This window comes from Salmo salar, chromosome 02 (assembly GCF_965601325.2).
Source record: "Salmo salar chromosome 02, fSalSal1, whole genome shotgun sequence".
In the NCBI taxonomy this organism is placed as follows: Eukaryota; Metazoa; Chordata; class Actinopteri; order Salmoniformes; family Salmonidae; genus Salmo; species Salmo salar.
In genome coordinates this window covers 95,339,841-95,350,454 of record NC_138292.1, presented here as the reverse complement: position 1 = coordinate 95,350,454, position 10,614 = coordinate 95,339,841, and the positions used below count along the sequence as shown (strand labels likewise).

The 10,614-nt window shown below is 40.5% G+C and overlaps 1 protein-coding gene across 1 annotated transcript; it reads right to left on the bottom strand.

Moving 5' to 3' along the window:
- Positions 1–1,181: 1,181 nt before the first annotated feature.
- Positions 1,182–8,421, bottom strand: LOC123738853 (uncharacterized). Its single transcript, XM_045713548.2, has 2 exons — positions 7,921–8,421; positions 1,182–5,266 (listed from the first exon to the last, which is right to left on the bottom strand). The coding sequence occupies exons 1-2, from the start codon at positions 8,204–8,206 to the stop codon at positions 4,392–4,394; spliced, it is 1,161 nt and encodes a 386-aa protein (XP_045569504.2). The 5' UTR covers positions 8,207–8,421; the 3' UTR covers positions 1,182–4,391.
- Positions 8,422–10,614: the final 2,193 nt, after the last annotated feature.

Genomic DNA, 10,614 nt, shown 5'->3' with positions numbered 1-10,614 from the left:
TCATTACTTCTAAAATGGGGTACAGGTTTAAAATAATGACAGGTTTAGAATAAGTACAGGTTTAAAACAAGTTTCCATAAAGCCAACATGGCTTTACTCTCATTAACGTACGTTTCCAATCTAGAGCAGTTCTCACTTTTGTGATAATGAACTAGCTAACGTTAGCTTCGTTAACTAACTATTACAGGTTTAAATCAAGTATATGTTTAAAATAATTACAGGTGCACCTTACTAGCTTATACTATATCATAAATGGTCTTAACTAGTAAACACAGATTCTAGTTTTCATTCAGTTCACAGATGGCTGGCTGGGCCCTGTTTACACCTCCAAGCCCCCCCCCCCCCAGGAATACACACTCAGAGCCTACGAGGCTTTTCTAAAAACTCCACTTTGCGTGCTTCGCTCACATTCTTTTTTTTTTTAAACTACGTTCAAGATAATCAATTAGTTGTTTTTCAACAATATTTTAACCTGCAGGAATATTTTCACATTTATCTAATGGTTAGTTCCTAGGATAATGAAACTCATACATTTACATCTTTCAATACTTCTAAAATGGGGTACAGGTTTAAAATAATTCCAGGTGCACCGTACCATCTTATACTATATCACAAATGGTCTTAACTAGTAAACACAGATTCTAGTTTTCATCCAGTTCACACAGATAGCTGACTCAGCCTCAGAGCCTCCTGACTGGGCCCTGTTTACACCTCCACACAGGAATACACACTCAGAGCCTCCTGACTGGGCCCTGTTTACACCTCCACACAGGAATACACACTCAGAGCCTCCTGACTGGGCCCTGTTTACACCTCCACACAGGAATACACACTCAGAGCCTCCTGACTGGGCCCTGTTTACACCTCCACACAGGAATACACACTCAGAGCCTACGAGGCTTTTCTAAAAACTCCACTTTACGTGTTTCACTCACCTCTTTTTTTAAAACTACGTTCAAGATGTGGTATCCACTCGGCTCGCTGCCTCTCAGATCAAAGGTGAATCCATCTGCTCCGTTCCCGAAGTGTGGTTTCCCTGAGATCCCAAGTTAGAGGGATCCCTGGTGCACCATTTACCCAGGTCACCAGGAGCGGTACCAAGTGAAGATTCACATCCCCAAATGTGGTGATTAATTTCTTTAACATCAAATGAGGAGACAAACTTATCACACAAGTCAGAGTAATTCTGAAACTAAATCTTTATTCACTTATTATTAAGGGAGCAGGTAAATACAACACACAAATATAGGGTGAATCAATTGAGTGCTCTACGATAATGATCGCTGGTCGACGAATCACCCCCAGATGACTCGTTGAGAACCACGATACAAAAGTACAAAGGTATTTTAAAGCCAAGATACACCCCTTTCAACCTACATGACGAACAACCGATGAATAGAATGGGTCACAAGCTTAAGATTTGTATGAAAGATACTTATAATTCTCAGCAGACAGTATCTGCTGTAAAAACAGTACTCTTTGTGTAGAGACCAGGGTCTGGCCCTGGGGTCATCTCTCCCTGGTCCCATATAGAACAGAAACATTAACTCATGCTGTGGAATGTGGTCTCTTTAGGTTTTATCACCCAAAAGACATTGTAAATCTCCTGTCAGTGTTTTCTCCCAGAGGCCCATCCTCAGTAGAACACAGACACAATAGTTCTAAGAACCCTCTATTCTGTTGCATAAAACAACCATTTGATGCAATAAAAGTATAATAACATAATCTTGCAGTTTTGCTCTCAGTGTCCACTGAAGTTGACTAGTGACAACAACTGGGAACTAAAAGACACCCACCATGAGACCCACTAAATCTGCCCAAGAAGAGGAAAACAAAAGAAAAACCTACACCAAACTTAACCTGTTGGGGCTAGGGGGCAGTATTTTCACGGCTGGACAAAAAAACGTACCCGATTTAATCTGGTTACTAATCCTACCCAGTAACTACAATATGCATATACTTATTATATATGGATAGAAAACACCCTAACGTTTCTAAAACTGTTTGAATGGTGTCTGTGAGTATAACAGAACTCATTTGGCAGGCAAAACCCTGAGACAGATTCTGACAGGAAGTGGATACCTGATGTGTTGTATTACCTTTAAACCTATGCCATTGAAACACACAGGGGCTCATTAATGTTTTGGCACTTCCTATTGCTTCCACTAGATGTCACCAGCCTTTACAAAGTGTTTTGAGTCTTCTACTGTGAGATCTGACCGAACAAGAGCCTTGGAACGGTGATGGCCCATTAGACTCTGGCGCGCGAGTTCATGTTGGGTACCCTCGTTCCAATACGTTTTCAAAGAGAATGCATTCGTCCGCCTTGAATATTATTCATGTTCTGGTTAAAAAAGGCACTAATGATTTATGCTATACAACGTTTGACATGTTTGAACGAACGTAAATATATTTTTTCCCCTCGTTCATGAAGTGAAGTCCGGCGGGCTTAGATCATGTGCTAACAACACAGAGCTTTTTGGACATAAATTATGAGCTTTTTTGAACAAAACTACATTCGTTATGGACCTGCGATTCCTGGAAGTGACATCTGATGAAGAGAATCAAAGGTAATGGATTATTTACATAGTATTTTAGATCTCTCCAACATGGCGGTTAGTCTGTATCGCAAAGCGTTTTTCTGGGCGCAGTGCTCAGATTATTGCAAAGTGTGATTTCCCAGTAATGTTATTTTTAAATCTGGCAAGCTGTTTTTGGATATAAATATGAACTTGATAGAACTAAAAATGCATGTATTGTCTAACATAATGTCCTAGGAGTGTCATCTGATGGAGATTGTCAAAGGTTAGTGCATAATTTTAGCGACGCCTGTCTTGAATTGACAAAACATTACACACAACTATTGTCAATGTACTGTCCTAACATAATCTAACTTTATGCTTTCGCCGTAAAACCTTTTTGAAATCTGACAACGTGGTTAGATTAAGGAGATGTTTATCTTTCAAAGGGTGTAAGATAGTTGTATGTTTGAAAAATTTGAATTTTGACATTTATTTGGTTTCAAATTTGCCGCTCTTGAAATGCACCTGCTGTTGATAGGGTGCACCACGGGGGGCACGCTAGCGTCCCACATAGCCCCAAGAGGTTAAAGACAGGAAGCAAACCAAAAAGGTGGAGCAACTAAAGGTGTTGACTCTCCACATGTATCAAGACAACTGGAGCACTGGGCCAGACACTCTTAAATAGAACCTGGACCAGCTCAGGTGAAACACCTTCCCACTAACGAGATGGACAAGCCAGCACAGGTGTAACACATACTGACTAACGAGGTGACACCAATCAGTGCGTCCTACGTGCTAACGAGCTAGACGTGCTAACGAGCTAGACGTGCTAACGAGCTAGACGTGCTAACCTCAAAACATAAATGGAAAAACCAAAGACTGTAACACCTTAAGAGAATGCTTACCACTAACAGAAAACAACTTCCAACTTGCATTTCACATTATAATCAACTACAATGATTCACCTTCACCAATATAAACATGGTGTCTACTGGATGTCAACAATTAGAAACAAGAAAAAAAAGAAAACACTAGCTTCTAGAACTCTGGTCCCTTTGTAACCAAACAAAACTCATCTCCAATACGGAAAAACGTGCAGTCAAAATAAGATCCATGGCAACTCACTGGCTAAAACACAAATATTTTTGACTGCCCAACCTTGAGACAATCAGAAACTAAATTGTCCTCACCATGGACACAAGCACCAAAACGCTGTTGTTTTGACAAGTAGCAATAAATCACTGATATCGATTAGGGGGAAATCAGGTTGTACGTGCTGTTGAAACTAGCACAACTAAAAAAACACATGGAATTGGAGATATCTTTCACCTCACTGGTTAGAGGACAACCTGCAGAAGACAGTCAGCTACATTTTGGAGTGATGCATTTAAATTTAGGGGTCGCTAAACAAAGGAACACAACACTTATTTGTCATCACTCATCGATATCATGTTGAAATCAATTGTGTGACAGAAGGGAGATGAGGTTGCACGTCCTGTTAAAACTAACAGCTAAAAACCACATGGAATCTGGGAATAATGTGTACATCACTGGTTAGAGGACAACTTGTAGAAAACAGATCGCTACATTTTGAAGTGGTGGATTTTGATTAAAGTGGGTCACCAACATGGTAAGTGTAACAGCTCTTTTTGTGTTAGTCACTTTTTTGTTAAATCACATAAATAGTAATTCTTTCATTTCAGAGCCTGTATTTTCCAATGAGGCTAATATCCATATCATGTTGAAATCAATAAAACAGGGGACAAATGTTTAGGGTTCTACATTGTGACATCATTAAAATACTGCTACTACAATGTTAAAACATTCTACATTGTGACATTAATTCATTGATATCATGAAACAATTCCTTCATGTATGTATTTTCTGATGTTTGATCAGAGATCTTTTATCAAAGTATCTCTTCCCACATTGATCACAGCTATAAGCTTTCTCTCCTGTGTGTGTTTTCTGGTGCATCTTCAAATTCTGTGAAGTTGAGAATCTTTTTCCACAATCTGAACAGTGGAATGGTTTCTCTCCTGTGTGTACTTGCTGGTGTCTTGTCAGATTGCCAGATTCAGCAAAACTCTTTCCACATTGACAACAGCTATAAGGTTTCTCTCCTGTGTGTGTTCTCTGGTGTAATTTGAGCTGGCAAGATTGAACAAAACTCTTCCCACATTGAGTACAGCTATAAGATTTCTCTCCTGTGTGTCTTTTCTGGTGCACTGTCAGATGGCTAGATTGACCAAAACTTTTCTCACATTGACCACAGCTATAAGGTTTCTCTCCTGTGTGTGTTCTCTGGTGTAATTTGAGCTGGCTAGATTGAACAAAACTCTTCCCACATTGAGTACAGCTAAAAGGTTTCTCTCCTGTGTGTATTCTCTGGTGCACTGTCAGATCTCTAGATTTTAAAAAACTCTTCCCACATTGACCACAGCTATACGGTTTCTCTTCTGTGTGTATTCTCTGGTGTGATATGAGGCTGGTTGACTGAGTAAAACTCACCCCACATTGAGTACAGCTGAAAGATTTATCTCCTGTGTGGATTCTCGGATGAATTTTAATGCCTGATGAGGTGAATCTCTTCCCACAGTCAGAGCAGGAGTGAGATATCTTCCCTGTGGGTCTCTGCTGGTGTCTCTTGAGGTGTTCTGATGTGGAGAGATTCTTCTCTGCCCTGTCAGCATCAAGAGGTTGTTGAGGCTCCCCAGAGGATCCACGATAGTCACGTCTCTCTCCTGTGTGAACAACAAAGTCAAACAGATGGTTAATGGCCCACAACAGCGAAAATCCACTGTAAAAGGTGATGCCAACAGCGTAGCCATGATGTTGTACAACAATTGACGTTTGTAATGAATGTAATGATTACTTGACATTTGTCTTAAAATGAGCAAGAATAGTCATATTTTGTCTTGTTTTCACATTAGTAGTAACATTGATGATTGTAGGCTAGAAATAAGTTATTCATGTTGTTGAAACTCTAAGCAGTGTGCCAGACGACTTTTGGTCTCCAATATAGGCCCCTTTCTATGTTTGCTAAAATTGACAAAACTGACGCATCTTGCGGGGTCAGGTGAAAAATGGGTGTCTGATTATTTCTGGCTGGGTACTCTCCTGACAATCTAATGTTTTGCTTTCGTTGTAAAGCCTTTTTGAAATCGGACAGTGTGGTTAGATAAAGGAGAGTCTTGTCTTTAAAATGGTGTAAAATAGTCATATGTTTTCGGATTTTTGAGGAATTTGTAATTCGTGCCACGCCCTATCATTGGATATTGGAGCGGTGTTCCACTAGCGGGAACATCTAGATGTAACAGGTTAATATCTCAATGTTCAAAGTTTAGCCCGAATCCAACAATAGTCATAAAGTTATACTCCCTTTCAGTTGGTCAACTTCGGTACAACATACTATGGGAAAATACAATCATTCTCCATGCCGACCCAAACGGATACTAAATGAAACGGCCCATGGCAGACCACCCAGACCTGACCCCGCAAGATGTGCCAGTTTTGTCAATTTATTCATTGTCTTTTGTTTGAAACACTCCTGTCAATGTTGAGTAAGGACGCACACCTGATTACGCATATAGAAGTAGGACTAGTCTTCCTGGCCTGTGTGCAAATGTAGGTCTATAAATGTGCCCATTTGTGGATGTCTGATAGTATTTCTGATTGTCTTAACGCACCACCACTAATGAGTTGTGGAGGTTCTCAAAGCAAATGTTTCTTCACCTCAAACAGCAAGTGCACCTCAGCCACGCTCAAGGTCCTAAACGATATCTTAACCGCCATCGATAAGAAACATTACTGTGCTGCCGTATTCATTGACCGGGCCAAGGCTTTCGACTCTGTCAATCACCACATCCTCATCGGCAGACTCAATAGCCTTGGTTTCTCAAATGATTGCCTCGCCTGGTTCAACAACTACTTCTCTGATAGAGTTCAGTGTGTCAAATCGGAGGGCCTGTTGTCCGGACCTCTGGCAGTTTCTATGGGGGTGCCACAGGTTTCAATTCTTGGGCCGACTCTCTTCTCTGTATACATCAATGATGTCGCTCTTGCTGCTGGTGAATCTCTGATCCACCTCTACGCAGACGACACCATTCTGTATATTTCTGGCCCTTCTTTGGACACTGTGTTAACAACCCTCCAGACAAGCTTCAATGCCATAAAACTCTCCTTCCGTGGCCACCAACTGCTCTTAAATACAAGTAAAACTAAATGCATGGTCTTCAAACGATCGCTGCCTGCACCTGCCCGCCCGTCCAGCATCACTACTCTGGACGGTTCTGACTTAGAATATGTGGACAACTACAAATACCTAGGTGTCTGGTTAGACTGTCAAACATCTCCAATCCAAAGTTAAATCTAGAATTGGCTTCCTATTTCGCAACAAAGCATCTTTCACTCATGCTGCCAAACATACCCTCATAAAACTGACCATCCTACCGATCCTCGACTTTGGCGATGTCATTTACAAAATAGCCTCCAATACCCTACTCAATAAATTGGATGCAGTCTGTCACAGTGCCATCCGATTTGTCACCAAAGCCCCATATACTACCCACCACTGCGACCTGTACGCTCTCGTTGGCTGGCCCTCGCTTCATACTCGTCGCCAAACCCACTGGCTCCAGGTCATCTACAAGACCCTGCTAGGTAAAGTTCCCCCTTATCTCAGCTCGCTGGTCACCATAGCAGCACCCATCTGTAGCACGCGCTCCAGCAGGTATATCTCTGGTCACCCCCAAAGCCAATTCCCCCTTCGGCCGCCTCTCCTTCCAGATCTCTGCTGCCAGTGACTGGAACGAACTACAAAAATCTCTGAAACTGTAAACACTTATCTCCCTCACTAGCTTTAAGCACCAGCTGTTAGAGCAGCTCACAGATCACTGCACCTGTACATAGCCCATCTATAATTTAGCCCAAACAACTACCTCTTCCCCTACTGTATTTATTTATTTTGCTCCTTTGCACACCATTATTTCTATTTCTACTTTGCACTTTCTTCTACTTCAAATCTACCATTCCAGTGTTTTACTTGTTATATTGTATTTACTTTGCCACCACTGCCTTTTTGTCATTACCTCCCTTATCTCACCTCATTTGCTCACATTGTATATAGACTTATTTTTCTACTGTATTATTGACTGTATGTTTGTTTTACTCCATGTGTAACTCTGTGTTGTTGTATGTTGTCGAACTGCTTTGCTTTATCTTGGCCAGGTCGCAATTGTAAATGAGAACTTGTTCTCAACTTGCCTACCTGGTTAAAAAAGGTGATTTAAAAAAAAAATAATAATAAAAGATCAATGTCCCTGTTTTATAGAAAGTACTCACTGTATTTACTGGTGTTAATCAGATCAATGTCCCTGTTTTATTAGATAGTACTCACTGTATTTACTGGTGTTAATCAGATCTCCAGTCTTCTCTTCTTCGTCCTCCTCTAATGTGACAGTAATCTCCCCCTCTTCATCCTCCACCCCAAAAACTGCATCCTCTTCATCTTCTTTCACAGTAACATCCTCGTCTTTCTCTTCTTCTTTCACGGTAACAGCCTCACCCTCTACTTGTTTTTGTATTGTAACAGCCTCCTCTTCCTCCTCCTCTTTCACCAGAGCTTCTTTCTCCGTCCAGCAGGCCTCCTCTTTAACAGAAGGAGAGTAGCTTAGTGAACTCATGGTCGGGGACAATAGCTAGTTAGCATTAGCGACTAGACTAGTGCTAACTTAATCAGCCAGCTAGCTGACTTACAACGTAAATATTACATAAAATGTAGTACTATGTTTAAATCACAGTGGCAATTAAACCACGAAATTGTCCAAACAGCTTGAAAGTTCCGACTTTGTCGGCTAGCGAGCTACCGAGGTGGCTGCAGTTGTTGAAGAAGCGTTCCGTCCACTAGATTATACGTCACACTAGAAACATCGCCTGAAAGACACATATCGCCATCTGCTGTCTGGGGGGAGGAAACGCAGTTGAGGAGGGAAAACTATTTTTATTCTTCATTGAATTATAATATTATAAAGTAGTTTAGGGAAACGTTTTTTTCTCTCCATTAAATATGAATATTATATCAACACGTACAAAGAGTAACAAGTGTTGTTTGATTAGTTCAGATTTTTTATGAAAATTTAAAACAAACTTAACCTCTACTTCACATCTGTATTTCTGATTAAGAAGCAAATGATTATATATCAAAATAAGCACCTAGTTATTGATACCCTTGATAAAGATGAGCAAAAATTACTGTATGAAATAAATAAATAAACTTTACCAGGATATTTTAGCCCAAAACCTGGTTACCTCTCTGCTAGGAGGCTGAAACTTGGCGATAAGTGGATCTTCCAGCAAGACACATCAACATCCACCAAGAAATGGTTAATTGGGCACAAAATCAACATTTTCAATGGCTTTCTCAGACTTCGGACTTGAACTCCATTGAAAACCTGTGGTTTGAATTGAACAGGGCAGTCCACAAGCGCAGACTAAATAAATCAAGGACCTGGAGAGATTCTGTATGTGTTCTCTAATCTCATAAAACATTTCAGTGTCATTATCCTCCCAAGGGGAGAGTGCTGGAGAATTAAAAACATGGGTGGCAATAATTCAGACCCCTACATTTTGAGAATTACATGTTAAACTAAATCTCTTTCTCTGAGCAATTGTATTACTATAAAATGATATAATTTCCCTTTATTTTGGTGACACAATACATCATATAGATGTCTATAATGAACAGACTAGGTCTATACTGCTGCTACATGGTGTAACAATACATCATGTAGATGTATATAATGAACAGACTAGGTCTATACTGATCCAACATGGTGTAACAATATATAATGTAGATGTATATAATGAACAGACTAGGTCTATACTGCTCCTACATGGTGTAACAATACATCATGTAGATGTATATAATGAACAGACTAGCTCTATACTGATCCAACATGGTGTAACAATATATAATGTAGATGTATATAATGAACAGACTAGGTCTATACTGCTCCTACATGGTGTAACAATACATCATGTAGATGTATATAATGAACAGACTAGGTCTATACTGCTCCTACATGGTGTAACAATACATCATGTAGATGTATATAATGAACAGACTAGGTCCATACTGCTCCTACATGGTGTAACAATACATCATGTAGATGTATATAATGAACAGACTAGGTCTATACTGCTCCTACATGGTGTAACAATACATCATGTAGATATATACTACTGTTCAAAAGTTTGGGATCACTTAGAAATGTCCTTGTTTTTAAAAGAAAGCACATTTTTCATCCATTAAAATAATAATACAATTGATCAGAAATACAGTGTAGACATTGTTAATGTAGTAAAAAATATTACTTTTTTTTTTTTTAACAAATTCACCTTTATCTAACCAGGTGGCCAGTTGAGAACAAGTTCTCATTTACATCTGCGACCTGGCCAAGATAAAGAAAAGCAGTGCGACACAAACAACAACTTGTTCTTTAACAAAGCTTTTGTAAACAGTGTTGTTGCATAACAATCAGGCAGTAGAACAACAATAATCATCACCCTCTTGACCAATCTTCCCTCCCCTTAACATTGGGTTGATTCAGACCCTGTCAGTGTACCAGGTGGACATTGGGTTGATTCAGACCCTGCCAGTGTACCAGGTGGACATTGGGTTGATTCAGACCCTGTCAGTGTACCAGGTGGACATTGGGTTGATTCAGACCCTGCCAGTGTACCAGGTGGACATTGGGTTTGATTCAGACCCTGCCAGTGTACCAGTTGGACATTGGGTGGATTCAGACCCTGTCAGTATACCAGATGGACATTGGGTTTAATTCAGACCCTGCCAGTGTACCAGGTGGACATTGGGTTTGATTCAGACCCTGCCAGTGTACCAGGTGGACATTGGGTTTGATTCAGACCCTGTCAGTGTACCAGGTGGACATTGGGTTTGATTCAGACCCTGCCAGTGTACCAGGTGGACATTAGGTTTGATTCAGACCCTGTCAGTGTACCAGGTGGACATTGGGTTTGATTCAGGCCCTGCCAGTGTACCAGGTGGACATTGGGTTTGATTCAGTCCCTG